Genomic DNA, 18,967 nt, shown 5'->3' on the forward strand with positions numbered 1-18,967 from the left:
CAATAATGAATCTTTTTTTCTTTTTACCTTTATATTGGAGCTGTGCACCTCTGCAAGCAGAATCTGCTCTGGTTTGAGGCCACAGAGTTCACTGAGTTGTTTTTTTAAGCCTGTGTACTTCTCATCCATGTTCAATCTCAGCCCATATCGAACAGGAGTGGTACCATCTAATTTAATTACTTTAAAGGGGAAAAGAAACACCCTTGTCAGCAACCCAGGCAAGTTTTAATGACAATAATACATTACAGCTCCCCAGTTACTGGAAAATATTTTTTTCATAACTTGAATGGATGATTTATTTTATTTTCCCAGTCAATTTTCAAGGTCTGCAGGCGATGTCACAAAGTCAGAAAATCTCTTGTTGCACAGGCAGGAAAAAATTGTTTCAAAATTTGCTTCACTTTTTTCCAGCAATCCACAGCTCCTTCAGAGCACAGTTCATGATCCATATTGTATTTTTCCCCCAGCCCTTGGTTTGCTTTTCCTCTGGGTAGATTTAGGACAACCTCCACAAGAGAGGGAACAGAAGGAAAGTCCTCAAAATCTCCATTTTAAAAAGGTTTTGTATTAAATCCTGCAATCAAGACTGAAAATGGGCCATCCTTTTCTGTTTCTAAACATTTTATCTTGGTTTAACCATGTTCCAGCGAAACTTCTTGCACTCTGTTATATTAAAATGACTGTATTATTCTTAATAAGTAGTAACACAAGCAAAATTTGATGTTTTACAGCTGTTCCACTTATACAGATTTTATTTTAGGAAGAACACGTTTACACCACTCACCTGTAATTTCTAGGTGCATGTAGCTGTCCATTGGCAAAGGCAAGGATAAAAAATTAAAAGGGTCAAACCTAACACTTATATGCCCACAAGTTTTACATTTCACTTGTGACTTCAGCTGCCCATGAAATAAATCTACAACAATGGATCTGTTTCTTCTCAAATGGTTTTCCCAGGCCTGAAATGAAGCATAAAAAATATAAAACAAAGTTAGAAACTGGAGACTACTTCATTGCTCTCCAAAGTTTCATTGGCCTATGTGAGTCAAATTATTTCCACAAAAGTTGTTCCCTAATTTATAATAGGAAGTATTTAGCACAAGTAAAGTTCTCAACACAATAATCAAGGTGTGACATCATTTAAAATATTTCTGAGGGGATTATCAGGCATCTTGAAATATTTTGATACTCCCTAATTTTGCATTGTTACAACGTGTTGTGAAGTATCATCTTCATAAATTGTAAAATATTAGAATTAAAATTAATTTTCAGCTCAAAGGTGAAATTATCTCTGTAAATCACATCTCTGACAATATCCAAAAGGTGCTACAGTCACAAAGGTGTTGCCACAGGCAGCCTAATCAACAGTTTCTCAGTTTAGTACCATAAGAAGATAAAAAACACACAAAGCCACCCCAAAGCCAAGGATTTGAAGCCTCACCTCTGCTGCTACTTCCCAGTCTGGCCGACCATCACTGTCCTTCAGTTCCACATATGGCTTATCATGAACTCTGTTCAAATCCTCATGAAGCCCATCCAGAAGAAAAGCCAGAAGCTCCTGTGAGTCTTGCTGTTGAAAGCCATTAAATCTTGGAGCGTATTTTGCTATTGTCCACTATAAAAAAATCAGATACTTATTTAATAGCATGTAAAAGATGTAAAAAGAAATCAAAATATTGTAGACGAGACATGTGCTGTCAATGAACACAAATTCGATTGCCAAGAGCTGAAGGGAGCCCCTTTTCTTTCAGAACAAAAGCTCATTTACAGGTAAATGTATCATCCTTTGTACCTAAAAAGGGCCATAAAAGCCACTTCTTATAGCACAGCCTATGTCACACCACGTAACTCCTTTGGCCTTTTAACCACAAATTCCACCAGGTCTGATGAACACTGGCTCCTTCTAGGGAAGACTGAGTCTCCAAACTGCTACAATACAGGTAACATCAGGACAAAGTGCACTGAATTTCTGCTTTTCCAAGCAATCCTTGTTTTCCACCCCAGAATAACTCACCCTCAGCTTTAATGGGGCTATGTTCTTCTGGGTGCCACTCCACAGCTCCTGGACCAAATCCCCATAGCACTTGGCCATGTGTCCTTTCATTCCTATGGGATTTGTCCTAGAAATCACAAAGGAATTAATACCTGATTAAAATTTAACCACAGCTCAAGCCTGGGGATGAAGAAGAAAGCAGAAAGGTTCCTGCTTCCAGAAATAAGAGGTTGTATTTCCATGCCTCTAACGTAGTATCTGCTGCAGAGCTGGTAACACTGAATTCAAATCATTCCTTTACACTGAATTTCAGCTTGCAGAAGCAGACAGCCCTGAATAAATGTTCCAGCACCCAAAATGCCACTGTTCTCCCACAGGAATTACCTGTTCAGCTCGTAGAGATGCCTCCCTGAGATGAAGTAGCGCGTCAGGGGCTGGGTGTTGCTGACACACTGGATGCTGGAGTTCATGAAGCACGTGTTCCCCAGATTGCTCAGGCCTGTAGCACCCTTCTCAGTAGGAACTGAGCAAAAAAACCCATCATTTTAGCAGTTGTGCAAAGGAGAAAATTCAGAATGTTGTAGCAGCATCTTCTCACAATTGAACCTGCTCCCAGTTATGACACTACACGGATGCAGCAGGTGTTTAAAATCTGCTCTCTCAACTCTGCTTCACAGAAATTGAGGTATTTTGTTGATCTGATCTACTACAGACAGCAGTGCAATCCATAGAGAATATTTACAGGTAATTATGGTACTGAAAATTCTGGGTTCGTTTGTTAAAATCTTAATTATTCCTTGCTTTAACAAAATCCAAGGTAATAAACAAAAAATCCCACATTTCCAGCATTTAAGTTAATATAAAGACCAAGCAAAGCAGCCTAAAAGACCTCACCCAGTGTTAACATGACTTGTGTTTAAAAATTTGTTTCAACATTTTGACTGTTTTTTTTTATTTTTCTTCTCATCTTAATCCAGTGACCCTGTGGAAGACTCACCTTTGTGTCTGTCTATTTTACTGCTGTTTGCTATAAAAGACATCTCTTCTGGCCAGCTCATGTCTTTGTTTCGAACTAGAAAAGGACATGAAAAGGGACTTTTAAAAATTGTTACTTACTCCAGAGAGCTTAGACAGCTGAAGAGGTTTAATTAAAATTTTCTAATATTTGGGATTAGAAATGTGCTTACTTCTAGCTATTATTTTTGCTAGTTTTCATTTCAATGTTTCTAATCATTATTGGAACTCATTCTAACACTGGCATCCCTCCAACCACACCAGTAACATCTTTAGAAAGCAGCCTTGGGATTGCTTTTGCTGTTGAATAGCAAATTTTTCTAATTCTTATTAGAAAATTCTAATTCTCAATTCTTATTCTAATTCTCAATAAAGATCCACCAGGTCTGAACAAATCAGTTCATGAGCCATCATGAAGGTTTTTTTGTTGCTGCAAACCAACAAAAGATCCAAATGTATTTCAAAATAGGAACAAAATACATAAAAACTTTCCTAAATTAGCTTTGCCATCACCTCCCCATAGATTCCCTCTGGAAATCTCTATTTTTAGAAGTATAGTCAATGATACTTTTTATACCTTCTATTACTAAATGCTGCTCATCCTGGATTTTAAGGTATTCCAGTCTGTGATCTTCATCATCCAGCAAAGTGAGATAGTTCTGCAAGGGAAAAAAAAAACCACCACAGCATTAGAGTTCTACATGTACAACCTTCTGAGGATCCTTTCACCTCAAAACACGGAAATTAAAGCACAAAAATCTCCGAAAAATAAAGAGCAAGGCTCTTTAACTGTGAAGAATCTTTATGGCCACACTCATTTTTCTGGGCATGTGTAGTTAATATATTCTGGAAAGAAATAAAACACATCATATAAAAAAACCAAATTAAAAAAGGAAGGAAAAGGAGCAAGATTACCTCACTGTTGTAGAGCCAGAGGCGCATGTCCTCCTCCTTTATCCGCAACCTCTGGGACAGATACTCGTGGATCTCTTTGATGGTTTGCATCCGACTGAAGCAGCCAGTGTAAGCCAAGACCCTTTTTAAAGGAGCATTTGGGGAAGGGACATTCCCTGGATTCACAGTGGAAGAAGGGGAAAAGAGAATGGATTCACCCAATAATTATACACTGAATATACTTTCTGCAAGAAGTATTATACACCTGTAGTGCTTGTGTTTATGAGTTAGGTGGAAACACGGTTGTCACTGAGCCTTTGGGACAACAAATCTGCTGTCACAAAGCAGATAAAATACCTCCCTTCTTAGTAAAACCTAGGAGAAAATTGCTTCTCTGAGATTCTCATAGAAAATAAAAAAAATTCAGTGGAGTTTTACAAGTTTTCATGATTCTGTTTCTTGAAGACACAGTATGAGAGGCAAAGGGAATTTTCAAAATAAAGGACTTCAAAAGTTCACAAGGATTTCTTTTTTGAGAGAATATTGTAAGTAAAATAGAAGGTAAAAAAAACAAACACTTTGAGTAATTTTGGGAGTAGCATGACTTAGCTTCAGCTCTTCTGTGGGGATGAATTCTGATCTGTGCACATGAAATCAGCCTGGCAGCTCAAAATAAATAGAAGTACTCTTAATAACAAAATTTCGTAAAAACTAAATTCCTCAAATCATTCTGTGAAGACACCTGGGATTTCCACCAAAATTTCTCAACAAGCTCACATTTGCAACAACAAATTAATTGGTCAAAATTAATTAAATTAAACTGGTTAAAATTAATTAAAATCCCATCTTTCTAATGGAAGCTCATCTTACAATAAAACTTTTGCACTAGAGATGAGACCAACTTTAAACAGGATTTTTTTTTTTTTTGTTTAAAATTCAGAAGTTCCCCACTCCTTACAAACATGAAAAGCTTTTATTATCCAGCCAAAGCCAAACTGGACAACTGCAATACTTAATTAGCCTGTTCACCCTTAAAAGACTACAATAAAATGAACAGAACAACATGAAAAGGTGCAGTATTACATGATCACATGCAATTTGTCAAGAGAGTAAATGATACCTTATAAATCAGCAAAGCATCAGTCTGGTTTCAGTGTACCAAGCAAAGTACTCAGCTTTTTTAAAAGAAAACAACATTTTCTGAGATTAGGGATCAGAGGATTAGTTGTAAGATTACAGCAAGAAAGCACATCTGAGAACTCCACAAGATTAATAACAGATTGGACAATCAAATTAGTGCAGTGCAAAGTAATTCCAAATCAAGATCAAATTTGGCACATGAAAAGATTCTGTCCATTGGAATTTGGGAATTTTAGGATGTCCAGACAAAGCAGTTTCCATTGGATTAGGTCAGGCAGGAAAGCTGAATTTGGGCAGAGGCAGTTTGTGCAGCACAACTCGATGGCACAGGCTACACAGAGGCTTGAGATCCTACCAGAGCAATGAAAAACTGAGCATCTGCATCAGAGTTTTACCCACATTCTGAGCAAGGCTGAAGGACTGAGTTTTCAGCAGTCAGGTGAGGCCATTTTTGGACATGTTACTGTGGATGCAAATGTGTGTCCAAATGTGACACAGGGATTCCCTGCAGCCTCTTGTGCGAGGCAAACTGGGAACTGGAGACAAATCCTGCAACACCTCAGCTGAAATGTGAAGCCACAACCTAAAGATTACTCTTGGACAATCTTTTGGTGAGCATTACCACCACAATTATGACAAATAGATTTTAGCTGGGTGTTTGTATTTAATTGTCTTTTTGAACTACATCAAATAATAGTCTTAATATTCCATTCATTTCATCGCTCTCTAAAGAGCATTAAATAATTTTGGGCATCAAAGCCCAGCTTCCCAAGTAACTCAGAAGCAGTTGGCTGAGCATTAATTGAATTTATTGTGCCACTGCACTATCAGAGAAGCACAGAGGCACCTATTCCACGGCTACAGGAATCACTCCCAGAACAGGAATGCCCAGCTCTGGATCTTCTGATCACAGTTCAGCTTCTGCAGTGCTCATTTCTCACTCCCAACTCACCCATAACAGTGGCAATCAACTCATTTCCCTGCAAATGCTCCCTGCTGCCTCTTCCCTTGAGGAGAGGGTGCAGGGGAAAGCCCTGCAAATGCTCCCTGCTGCCTCTTCCCTTGAGGAGAGGGTGCAGGGGAAAGCCCTGCAAATGCTCCCTGCTGCCTTTTCCTTTCAGGGGGGAGCAGGGGAAAGCCCCTGGCCGCTCCTGAGCGCCGACGGTGCCGCAGGGCGATCGAGCTGGAGCACAAACGCAGAGCAGGAAGCTCCCCCAGCCTGGGCTGGCCTAGAAACTGCACAGGGGGTGGTGGTTCTTGCTGCATTCTTAAGTTACCTCTGGGCAAATGCTGAGGGAACATTCTGAGGCTCATCATACCCATATTGACCCAGACGTTGGACTGTTGGGTGCGCGTGGCCGGCTGCTGCCGCAGGAACAGCAGGTACCGAGGGAACAGCTCCAGCTCTGGCACGTTGGTCTTGCTGTTCTTGATCACCTGCAAAACATGTTTGGAACATTTTAGGGACTCACCTTGCAAGTGTGGAGGAAATAGCAGTTGGAATGGGAGTGATTCAATCATTAAAAACTGATTAAACTATTAAAAAAACCAACTCTTTTATGAGGAGAGAAAAAACCTAAACTTCTCATGGGATTTTAGGCAAATATCCCCAGGAATGACAATTTCCTGATTCCTAAGCACTTTTTGGAGCTTATTAGCTGCAGGTTGTCAAAAGCAAACACCTTATTTAGTGCAGCATCACTCTCAGCACCACACCATGGAAAGAATATTTTTATAATTCCTGGAGTATGTGTGAATCCACAATGAACCTCATTAATTCCACTCAGTGTATAACACTTCCACGTAAAACTTTCACAGCTGTTGAAAGAACTGACAAATGCAGGATAAGACATTTGGTTTGAACTTTGGGAACCACAGGATTGACTTAAAACCTTCATATTGTACAAACAGGCTGCAACCTGCTTTTGTTGCATTTTGCTGCATTGACAGAAAAAGCTGAAATTACCCCAAAACATATTTTGCAGCGTTTCAGCCGCCATTTCTACAAAGATTTTACCACCTAGATCTGCCCAAATATACAACCAGAAATGGAAGGAATGTTCAGTCTTTTTGTGACCACGTGAAGCAGAAGAAAACAGCTCAAGCTGTGAGAAGGAACGTACCACACTGAAGTGCCACAGTATTCAACTTCAGCTACAACAAAAACAATAGTGATGACATTTTCTGAGAATAAAAAAGCACATTACTTTGTGTATAAAGTGATGTGGCCTTTTCTGGATCATGAAAGGTGTTTGTTTCCATGGAGAAAGTGTGGGAGGAGGTAAGAAGCCAGTGATTTTTCCCTGTAAAATAATTGTCTGCACTAGAGCCAACAGACCAAATTGTCAAAAATCATAGAGATGATCCTCTCCCATCTGTGACACTGGATGTTTGTACACCAACCACCAAAAATCTATTGCTACCAGCACAAAAATCCCCTCATAGCCTTTTTTTAAGTGCATCTCTCCTACAAGAGACTACCTGACAGAGAACATTCCAACCTCTCTGTGGAATAAATACACTGCAGGGAAATTGAAGAAAAAGTTCCCAAATGTTTCCCAGTGAGCAGACTCCTGCAGCTCCAGCTCCCAGGGGCTCTGAGCAGCCATTCTGACAGAGAGGAGCCTTGCTCTGTTCTCTTTCCTGGACTCACCTATAGCCAGATGCTTTTGAGCTCTTCCCCAAACTCTGCACACTGTGTTTCTGTGATGCTGAAGCTGAAAGAGCAATTATTGCCTTCCCCCTACTTCATGCAATTGTTAGAGAGAAGAAACAGGTTTCCAGAGCTGCAGGTGTTCCACCTTTCATTTTATAGCTTTTTAATTGTATCTCAGTTTTTAAAGATGAGTTTTGATGCCAAGCCTTTTAAGCTGACCTCAGGTTTACTTTTGTGTGCTTTAGCAAACACCAGCAGCTGAGCAGCACTTCTGCTCTGCTGCAAACCTCCAGTGAACAGCCACAACTTTCCATCCAGGGCCAGTCTGGAGGCTGCTTTTTTCCACTTTGCTCTTCAAGACACAGGATGAAGTGGGAGATGACTGTCAGAGGTTACCTCGTGCTGCTAGACAAATTTGGTTGTTAAAAAGTGTCTAAAATCACAACTCACCGGCCTGGGCAAGGACAGGTTTGCTCCATACCAGTGGTAAAGTGCTCTCCAAACTGGTTCTGGCACCATGACATAGTCCTTTCCTTCCACCAGCTGTGGAGATCTCTTTAACCTTCCACCCTCCATAGTTAATGATGCAGCCTTTTTTAAAAAAAAAGAAAAAAAACGGGTTTTGTCACATCTCAAGTGTGGAAATTAGTACATGGCCACAATGATTCCAGTTCATGAACACAGAATACTCTTTAATTATTAAAAGACTTCTAAGTAACAATTAGCAGCTGCTTTTCACACTGAGAGCCGGTAGTTAAATGTAACAGTAATTAAGGTTCAAGTCTCATTATTTACTGTTTCTCTAAAAGCTTGTGCAGTACAAAATTCATGTGTTTTGCCCTTGTGTCACCTACTCCAACAACTCTGAATAGGAAAATCCCCTCTCTGCTCAGCACTGATGCTGCTGCTCTGTGTTTCATGTTCTATTTGCACTCACACTGCAAAAGCTATCAGTTTTGTTTTACTATATTGTTATGCAACAGCAGTAAATTCATATTTAGATGGAAACGCTGAAATGTTTGATTATCAAAGTATTTTACATTTAATGCTGCAAGCTGTCTTTTCATAAATACCTCTCCAACTGTAAGAATATTTTGAATGTTTCTTGTCTCACAAGACACAAGAATAGCTGGAGAAGCAGAACACGATTTTTCCCTCTTCAAATAAGAGCAAGAAACCTTAATTTTACTGTATGATAAAGCAATGTTAATTCAGAATTAAGCTGAAAAAGACCATCATTAAAAAGCTGTGATAAAAGACAGCTAAAATATGTTTTTCCTCTACTGCCATGCCTTAGCTGCCTTTACCTTCACTGGTTCCTGTGTCACCAGGGGCTGGTTGTCAATAGCTCCTGGTTTCTGGGGGTTCAGCTGGAGCAGAGCACTCCCATTGGAGCCAAGGAAACACTGGTTGTTATTGTCTGAAGTGTTGTGCTGCCTTGCAAAGCTCACCTCAGAGCCTGGCGTGCCAGGGTACAGAGTATCTGAGCACAGAGCAAGAGAAAAAACAGAAATCATTCAGTTCCTGATCCTATAAACCACAAAGGAATGACTTACACTCTTGTATCCTTGTTCTAAAAAATATTAAGTTTGCTGTCCTTCATCCTGCAGTGAAACATGCAACTCTTCCACCTCCAGAGGGATAAATCTATCAGCTCTCAGAAAGGGACTTAGGACTTTATATTTTATATCATGATTACACAAACACAGCACTGAAACAGCCTAACCAGCTTTGCATGAGCAGATGTGGTGAGCATTTAGTTATAATCTGGATGCTTGAATATCAAACTCCTAAAAAAACTCATATACAGAACCAAAGATACATCCAATGATGCCTTGTTTTATTTTTCCTTGAAAAGGCAAATGGTTTTATTCTTACAAAAGCTGCTTTGGTCATGCAGAACTAAATGGAAATTTCAATTAAAATAAAAATAAAAAGAAAGAACCTTTGTCTCTCTGCCTTTTGTTTCCCCCAACCCCTATACTCAAAAAAAAAAAAAAAATCACAGTAATTTACCTAATTTCAATCAAAGTTAAGATTTTAAAGCATCAGATGCAACCTTCAGCTGCCTTACAAGAAAAAAAAATCTCCAATTCTCACAAGAACTCATTGAAAATCTGGACTAAAATCTCTTCTTTCACAAAGATAGCTCTTAGGATCTGCACAAACTCATTCCAATTTAAATCACATTCCCTGTTAAACTACAACTGTGCTTTTCCTCATGTTTTTTTGCTGTTTCTTCCCTCTTTTTACTATCATTGCATGGCAGAATATGGGATTGACCAGCTTAAAAGAACTTAATGAGAAAGTGGGGGGAAAATATCCCCTCAGAAAATAAACAATAGGACAAAAAATACTTTGAAAATAATTCTGGAAGTGAATCCCAACATAACAGATGAACTGCTGTTAAACCAGATTTTGTGTTTAGCCACCACAGACTAAAAAATCCTAAAAAAATGTTAAAAATCCTGCAATCCAAGCTGTGTTATCTCTCTGGCTGGAGGGGTCCATGCAGTGTGCAGTTTTCCCAAAAGCTGTTCTGTATTAAACCTCCAAGGAAATAAGATGCTTACTGCTGCTGGTGGACTCTGAGGCTTCTGAGGCAGTGGAAATATTATCTGAAAACTTTTCTTCTGGTGCACTGAAGTCATTAAGACCTCCCATTTTGTCTTCTCCCTGTTCTGGGGTATTGGCTGCAGCAGCTACGAGGGGATTCTTACCTCCACTCAAGACAGATGAAGGCTCTATCACAACTGGGTTTGCATCCTAGAGTTGGGAAGAAATAGAAAAGTTAATGATGAGCCAAGATCAAAGACATTGCAGTCAAACCTGCCACCAAAAATTCACAGTTCTGTGACCACTTCTGCACATGGCAAGATTTGCTGAAGGAAATATGCTTTCTACATGTACCAACAAAACAAAAAGGAAACCCAGCAGAAATAAACACCCAAAATTGTTAAAACAATCAAATAAACTATGCTGCACAGAGACAAAATTCCAAAATTATTTTCCTTACCGAGATACATAAAAATATCTACCTGGTTTTAAACAGCTGTAATTACAGACTGTAAATATTTGAAGACTTGAAGTTCGTATGGTTAAATGAGAAAACAAACACAACAACAGAAACCACATTTTTTCCTCAACCTGCAGCATTTTCACAGAAATTCTGCTGATTTTTGATTTTTGCTTGAGAAGTGCAGTAAGTAATTGCCTTGTGCCTTTATGCAAAAGATTAGGGATGAAATCCTGAGCACATCTGAGCACTCACACCAGGGTAAGGATCAAATTACCTGGCATTCCTGGCATTTAAACCCTCATTTGGCCAATTCATTGTGCACAAAGAATAATGGTCCTTACAAGGTTAGTTAGTGCACACACTGCATTTTTCTGAGTACTTTCAGCTATTTGTTTTTATAAAACAAATCACGTACTTATATGATTACTTATGAGGATATAAAACTCTTCTGAGAAGTTTATTTCACTTGTTTACCCTGCAAATAATATTTATCTCCAATTAAATATTATTAAATTTATTAGACATTCTGTATTTTGTACAATTCAGTGGTGCTTTAGCCTAAATATTTTAGTTAAAGGGTATTAAAGTGCACCCTGTGTCCATAAAGTTTTAGTAGGACTCCTTTGATTGGGTATTAGACTATTTTTTGTCATTGCCTCTAAAGCAAATTATACCAGTTTCCTCCTTTGTCCAGAACATTGAGTGTATTTATGGCCCAAGCCAAAGTGGGCAGCTTTATTATCAAATGGATCAGAAAATGTGAAAGAAATGCTCCTGTGAGCAAGGTTTTTATTCAAAAAATATTCTGAGATGCAGGAATGATGAAAGAGATGAGAATTTAATGAAATTACAGCGCAAAGCTCCCCACATAACAATGATTCAGCAGAACAATTATTTCCCACCAAGAGACAGGAGATGCTCAATTCTGAGCATTATTGGTTCAGCAGCCATTTTCTCCACTCTGGTTTTTTCACCAACACATTCAGAAAGACAAGAAATCACTTATTAAGTATAGATTATGATTATTATTATTACTCTACTTACATATTTGACATATTCTTTCCACTGGTGCCACCAGGGCATAGCAATGAGAAACCAGTTGTGCCCTGGCTGGAGGCCATACCTGCTCTCTCTTTCCAACCAGCCTCTGCACAGAGAGAATGGGAATTTTTAGCCCAAGCAGGGAATTTTCATTCTTTTGAAAACACTAAAAAGTGGATCTGAAAGCCACTTAAGGTTCTGAGCAAAGCACACACCTAATGATCTGTCCTTCCTCCTCTGGAGTGGCAGGTCGCAGTCCCAAAACTATGTGACACACCTGGAGAAAGAAAGAAATTCTTATTAACAGGTAAATGAAAGCAAAAAAAAAAACAACTCAAATGAGACTTTTCATCATTTCATAATGGAGTAAGATTACTTTAAATTGATAAAACTCTAATAAAAAAGTCTTTTGAGCTGTGAGATTCCCAACTGGCTCCCGCTGTTAAGATAAAAGCACCAAGAATGTCAAACGCCCCAAGTCAAATATTAAGGTGAAGAAAAAAAGCAGTTTTCATTATTTCCAGGCTGTGGCAGATCACAGGACTGAGGTGGATCAGATGCACAAATTAGGATGTCTGGGTGTGCTGGATACAGGGAATGAGGAACTGGGAGAGGGCAGGTGGTTGGAAGAGGGTGAACTAAAAGTTAAAAAGAATTGAAAGGGAGCAAACTGGGAATGAGTGGTTCTAGATGGGATTGAAAGGGAAACAAGCACTGGAGAGGCTGAGGAAGAAGTTCAAAGCAGAGCAACCAACCCAAACCACAGCCAAAACCACTCTGCAGAGTACAGGCCATTCTCTGGATGTCTGGAGCTGGTTTTATTTTCTTTTTATTTCATTTTGAACTGAACCCAGAAGGAAAAGGCCCCATCTCCTGGCCTGGGTGGGGTTTTATTCCCAGTACAAGCCAGTGTCAGATGGCTCCTCTTCCACTCCTTTCCCAGTAAAGCTGGACAGGGAGGGAGGAGAGGAGGGAAGGGCTCCTCGGGAGCCTTACAGGGAGCAGGGGCAGCTCTCGACCCTCCCAGATGGTTTTGCTGCTCACCCCATGATTTACAGCCTTGTCCTTATGTCTCTTTTGATGCTATCAATTTGTATCTCAGCTGGAGATTTCTAATCGCTGCTAAGATGTCTTATTTAAATTTATATTACAGGGAGAGAGACCATATCACATTTGGAATGAAACAAAGGCCATTAGCCAGGGGGAAGCAACAGATTTTCCAGCACACACAACACAGCTGGGTCTGGTGTTTCTTTTTAAATTTGCGTAGCATTGAGCTAAAATGAGATTCTTCAGATAAACCAACCCCTCTGCAAACAAACCCATTTGTTGACAAGCTTTCCACTCAGAATATTTGGCTCTTCTGTCTGCAGATGAGGCACATGACACCTCAAATAAATGCCCAGATAAATCAATGGCAGACTCTGCCCTGTGCTTTACATGATAAAGTTATTTAAAAAAAATAAAGTTAAAATCTAAAATGAAAATATAGCAGCTATGCCAGGAGGAAAAAAAAACATTGTAAATGAGACTTCCAATGAGGAATGTGCAACACTGGTGATGTGTAATCAGCATTAAGACAGATTTATTATATCTTCATTCATTCTTTGTCAAGATTGCAGGGATATTTGTTAGTTCATCAATATTTAGTTATGAGGGGATATTTGATGCCAGACAGGCCAAAAATAAAGACAGCCCTTCTGGAGAAGGTTGCAACTTCAGCAAACCTGATGTAATTAGAGATAAAATGAATTTGAAGAACTTTCTGGTGTTACTCTTTCCAGCTGTGGTGTAGCTGCTGGCCTCGGGATACTCTCACTCAGTCACCCTGAGGCTCTTGGGAAAGCATCATTGAAAATGTAATTTATGGAGTAGTCACAGGCCAGTTAGGATTATTATTATTGTTGTTATTATTATTATTATAATTTAAACTCCAAGTATCAACCTCAAAGGAAAACAGGTAAGGAACAAACTGCAGAGGATGAAAATACTCTTTGAGGTTATTGTCTGCACAAAGTGAGCCAGAGCTAAAATATGGCTTTCAAGGATTTAGAAAAATCCAATTCAAGCTCAATTAAAACCCAATTCAGCACATACTTAATCCTCAGCTTCTGCAAGTGAACAGTGATAGGATATCCCAGCTTTCCAGGACTGCTTCATTAAGGAAGCAATGAGAGGTACCTTAGAGGGCCTTAACAGAAAATGTAAAGGGAAACTGCTTGTAAAATGTAAAAGGAAAGAATTAGAGATTTTTTTTTTTCCCTCATTCCCTGGGTTACTTTCTTGGCAAAGATTTGCCACAAAAATAATTTCAAACACAGCCTTTGTCTAATGGAAAATATAATTGCTGATACACTTGATATTTCATTTTCTGAACAGTGCACCAGGTTCCTCTTGAACAGATGAGGCTTTAGGCATCTCCATGCACTGCAAAGAACAAATCAAAGAGAGAATCATTCTGCCAAGGCAGCCCAGAGCTGCAAAGCCACATCCCCTCCTGTGCACACAAATGCTGATGCTGCACTTCGTGGCCAAGCAGAAAGCTCAGCAGTTAATTACTGTAAATTACAGCCTTAGGTTTCCCCTAAACATACCTGAAAAAGCAGATTTAAAAATTCATTGGCAAGAGCACTCTTCACACTCCATATCTGGTAGTCCTCCAGAGTGAGGTGTCCGAGCTGGAAGGGAGGAGAAGGAAAGGGGAAGGAGAAACCATCAAAACATGAACCTGGTTCTGGCAAAATGCTCACTTTGCCTGCCTCATGCAAGTCATGACAAAACCAGGGGTTCGATAAAAATTGGCATCTACCACTTTTTCAATAAAATTTGATCTAGTGAAAGAAAAAAAAAAATCCAGTTTTAGCATAATACAGGCAACCTAGAGAACTGAACATCTCTGAGAGAACAGAGGGTGAACAGTGCTCAGTGTGGAACCTCTCCATCACTCACATCCAGTGTCCATCACCTGCACCCACTCACACACCCACCATCCTCCTCTGAGGCTTGGGAAAAACCAGTTTGGGTCAGCAAGCCCTTGTGATCTCACCTAACAACACAAATCCCATTAATTCTTCATCACCTGCCAAGTCACAGTGCTGTAACACTGACCATGGCAGAGGGATCTCTGATTCAGTGAAGGGATCAATCTGATTTTTTTATCTGGCAATATAATTCAGAGCCGATTTTACAGCACTGGCAGTTACTCTGCCCCTCCTTACAGACCATTTTCTCCAGAGTTTGCCCAGGTCAAAGCTAACACACAAAAAGAGGTTAAATAATTTATGTAATTACTGCACCATCAGCTCTTTCCAGCACTACACTGATGATGCCACTACAAAAATATTCTGAAGACTGAAATATTCTTTTTTAACTCTTCGTGGAACCAGGACTGCTGTACACTTGATTACAAACTACCCTTTTTTTCAAGAAGCCAAACAATAAAAACCTCAAAAGATGAAACTGAAAGAAGCCACAATTTCCACAGGTTTGGCAATTAAAGAATTACAGTGAAGTATTTGCCCACCACTTTGTTGGAATACAAGCAGGCAAGACAACTATTCAAACATGGAATTAAGCATTTCTAGACATTCTTTATAGTTTTTCATAAATTATTTATCATTTCCAGACACTCTTCCCAATTAGTGAAGCAAAGGATGAAATAATGGAAGCAACTTCCACAATATTTTTTGTGGAGATCTCCAAATTTCCTATTTCTAAAGAGCAAGGAGGAGAAGTACAGATAATTACAGATTTACACTCAGCTACATTTAAAGCACAATATAAACTACCCAGACTTTTTGTTGTGTCATGACAGATGCCTCCAAAGGAGGATAATGTGTCTTGACACAGCATAAAATGTAAGATAAACTTCTGCACTCTCTCTTAAGATCAATTTTAACAGGAAACAAAGAACAGTTTCCCCAGAAGTCAAGCAGCAGATTTAAAACTGGTGTTAGTTATGCACAGCAGAGCCTTGCAAACAGTGCAGGCTTCCAATTAATTTCATCTGGTTATGCATTTTGGTTTTCGCTTCATGTATTAAAATGGCTTATAAAATTCAAACAAGTTCCTTCTTTCACAGAACAACGTGGTAAATTTTAATGGAAAACTGACATTTCTTGAAAAAGAATCTTTTATTGACACATCTGTGCTCTAAAGAAAGCACTTTCTCATAAATAAACTGAAGATACCGGAGTATAAAAATGACAAGGAAAGAACAGCAAATTCCTACCTTTGTGTTATCATGCACATGTAAAATATCTTCCACGATTTCAGACAAACCCATGTCCAACTCCTTCAACAAAAGGATTAGAAATCAGAGTTAAAGTCTCCCAGCAGGATGTGCTCAGAATAAAAATAAAACTGTAGGAGATGCTGGAAGCTCTCAGTAATTCAAACCAAGGGCTCCCAGACAAAAAGCTGTGCTTTTGTACCTGTCTTTATATGAAAGAACACACATTAGAGACAAACCACTGAGCTCTGGGCAGGTCAGGAACACATTCTAATCAAACCCTGTGCTTGGGGCAGGTGACAGCTCTGCAAGGCAAGGGACAGCCACTTGTCCCTGTCCCAGGGGAGCCTGCACCTCCCTGACCCCCACCCAAACATCATGGACGTTCCTCCTTTGGGAGGATGGCTCAGGAAACAGAAGGAAATCAACCCCCAGACAGCACTCACGGGTATTTTGTCTGTCCTGTTGTCTTTCCAGACCTCTAAAAGTGCCACCACCATGTCCTTGAGCTCGGTGCGAGACAAGACCCCATCCCGGTCCACGTCAAACACCTTGAAGCAAACTGAGGGAAAAGGGAATGACTTTGCTGTTAGAACCTTTCCACAACTCTTTCTCCTTTATTCCTCACAGCCCCTGAGCCTGCAGAGCCCCCAGCAGCTGATGCAGTGCTGACAGTTCTGATGGGGGATGCACGTGTGGAGGTGAGGAAACGGAGCAGCTGTGTTTAATAAACTCAGACCCAGATTCCTGCAATCCTCTGCTGTGTTTGCTGAGGGGATGTAGCAGGGAACATATGTGCATCCAGAAATTTCCAGGGAATTACAGCTTGGAAGTTGCAACAACGTGGTTTTGGAGAAGTAGGGAACAAAAAAGTGTTTCAAAACACAGGAACCTTGCAGGGAGCCAGCTGGGAACTGGGCAGTGAAAAGCCACAACATGCTATTTACCACAAGACAATCAAATAGGACATTTGTTTTCTGTTACAGATAATGAGTAGCTAAGTGTTTGCACTTTCTGTATTGAGATACACACTTCTGCCTCAAAATGCAGAACACTGCCAAAATAACTTCTGAAATGTAGTTTTTCCCAGTTAGATAATTTACATGGAACTACTGATAAGGTGTAAAATACATGGAATTAGGTTTAATCATCCTTTATAAAAGGAAACCTTGATATTTAAAATTCCTCTTTTGTTTTTTAACTTCTAAAGTCGCCTTTCACAGACTTGTTCAGTGGGAAAAGAATCTCAAAAGGTGAAAACAACTAAACCTCATTGTTCAAACTGGAAAACTCCTCCCAAATTAACAGTTAAATTTTGCATACTTACACTTCTGTCTCTCTGCCAAGGGTCCCCTGCAACATGCTGAGAGCCCACAGGAAATTTCTTTAAAATCTATGTGATTGTCTCGGTTTTCATCAAAAGCATTAAACAAACCTGCAAACCACAAAAGCATCTCCTGTTACAGCACCTGAGAGCCACCCAGCACCTCCACGAGGGGTTAATGGGGAACATGGGCAAGGAGAAGTACAAACACTTGTCATTTCTTCTCATTAAGTGTAATAAAGGTAATTAAGCACTACTAAGACCATTTAAAGGTGAATGAGATCTCTCAGGGATGGCTGATCCAGCCAGGGGTGGGGAAGGAATCAAGAATTCTGAACAGCTGCCTGCTCCTCACACCCTCCTTGTAATGAGTGATTTGGAGTGGAGCTGAACCAGTATGGCCAGAAATTCCAACGTGCCTGAAATAAATTCCTATAGAAATCACTGAATTTCACTGCAAATTTGGCCCCGAGTTAAGAGCTGTACCTACCAGCCTTCAAAGTGTTTAAGAGTTAAAATCATTCAGCATTTTTTATGCCATAATTTATCTATTTTTTTTAGCAGCACTGACTCTACAGAAGGCAAAGAATGCCCAGAAATCATTCACGTTTCCCCACAGCAGCTCTCTCAGTTTTAATCACTAAGTAGACAAAACACTCAGAAACAAAAGGATGTGGGGATACATCCCTGCAGAACTGGACATAAATTCTGATTTTTTTACCAGTGCAGATAACTTTCCCATTTGTTACTTAGTGCTGCCACTTATCAGTACAGCCAACCTTTTGGTAATAAAATAATTGTCACTCCAGGACTGCAGACCAGAGCTGGAGCACAAGTGGAATGTCCCTGAATGTCCTCATGTCGTGCAGCAAATGGCAACTGGACAACTGCAACCTCCAGTTCTTACCAGAGTGGCTTCAACTGGACAGACCAGTTTGGTTGTCAGTAGAAATAACAACCCACAAATCTCCTGACTGAGTCTCCTGAAAAAAAATCTTCCTTAATTTCCACTGTTAGGGAGGAGTGTTTCAGTGGCTGCATGATACAACAGCTGACTTGCACACCGAGTTCTCACTTCATAGATGAAACTCTCATTTGTCAGTTTAAAAATGCTCCATTTTCTCTCATTCAGGGCCAGCAGTTTTTTTTGTCTTCACAGAATCTTAAGAAATAAATTTAAGAAACTACAGGGCAACTTCTACATAAAATCTGATGTATCTCCTGCCAACTGATAAGAATGCAACACCTCCTTCAGCATTCCAGATTTCCCAACAAACAGAGGTTTCTCTTTTCCCGTTTTTCAGAACTCAGTGAAGCTATTCTGTCCTTCAAGCTTAAAGGGCATTTCAGAACAGACACTTTTAAAGCCATCACAGTTGTAAGTCAGCAGAGCAGCACAGGTTCCTCACTGATCTCGTTCCATACCTTCACTCAGAGATTGATGGATTGGGGGGGACACTAAGGGGGCAAATGTTTCCAAATCAAAGCGTCCAGTTCTTGACTGAGCTTTTAGCAGCCAGTATCGCTTCTCCAGGTCGATGATGTCGGATTCTTCCACTGCATAATCAACAAAAATAAACCAAAATTACCTTCTTTGTCCACAGAATCTTCTTACCCATTCGCCATTGAGGAGTTCACCGTCAGTAACACCATCA

General features: G+C 39.8%; 1 protein-coding gene across 4 annotated transcripts in view; it reads right to left on the bottom strand.

Annotated features, from left to right (window-relative positions):
• USP32 (ubiquitin specific peptidase 32) overlaps nt 1–18,967 on the bottom strand; it is a 63,389-nt gene that overhangs the window by 9,056 nt on the left and 35,366 nt on the right. For 2 of the 4 annotated variants that reach the window (XM_058854265.1, XM_058854264.1), the window contains 19 exons: nt 18,738–18,869; nt 17,316–17,423; nt 16,435–16,550; nt 15,989–16,051; nt 14,352–14,435; nt 11,973–12,034; nt 11,761–11,863; nt 10,271–10,463; nt 9,005–9,180; nt 8,148–8,288; nt 6,319–6,478; nt 3,923–4,077; nt 3,585–3,666; nt 2,991–3,065; nt 2,378–2,516; nt 2,015–2,120; nt 1,442–1,615; nt 785–959; nt 28–179 (listed from right to left, as the gene is read on the bottom strand). In XM_058854265.1, coding sequence (XP_058710248.1) covers nt 28–179; nt 785–959; nt 1,442–1,615; nt 2,015–2,120; nt 2,378–2,516; nt 2,991–3,065; nt 3,585–3,666; nt 3,923–4,077; nt 6,319–6,478; nt 8,148–8,288; nt 9,005–9,180; nt 10,271–10,463; nt 11,761–11,863; nt 11,973–12,034; nt 14,352–14,435; nt 15,989–16,051; nt 16,435–16,550; nt 17,316–17,423; nt 18,738–18,869 — 2,396 coding nt within the window. The remainder of the gene's footprint in view (nt 1–27; nt 180–784; nt 960–1,441; nt 1,616–2,014; nt 2,121–2,377; nt 2,517–2,990; nt 3,066–3,584; nt 3,667–3,922; nt 4,078–6,318; nt 6,479–8,147; nt 8,289–9,004; nt 9,181–10,270; nt 10,464–11,760; nt 11,864–11,972; nt 12,035–14,351; nt 14,436–15,988; nt 16,052–16,434; nt 16,551–17,315; nt 17,424–18,737; nt 18,870–18,967) is intronic. The other 2 variants (XM_058854266.1, XM_058854267.1) reach the window with 2 other exon arrangements.

Source organism: Poecile atricapillus, chromosome 21 (genome assembly GCF_030490865.1).
Source record: "Poecile atricapillus isolate bPoeAtr1 chromosome 21, bPoeAtr1.hap1, whole genome shotgun sequence".
In the NCBI taxonomy this organism is placed as follows: domain Eukaryota; kingdom Metazoa; phylum Chordata; class Aves; order Passeriformes; family Paridae; genus Poecile; species Poecile atricapillus.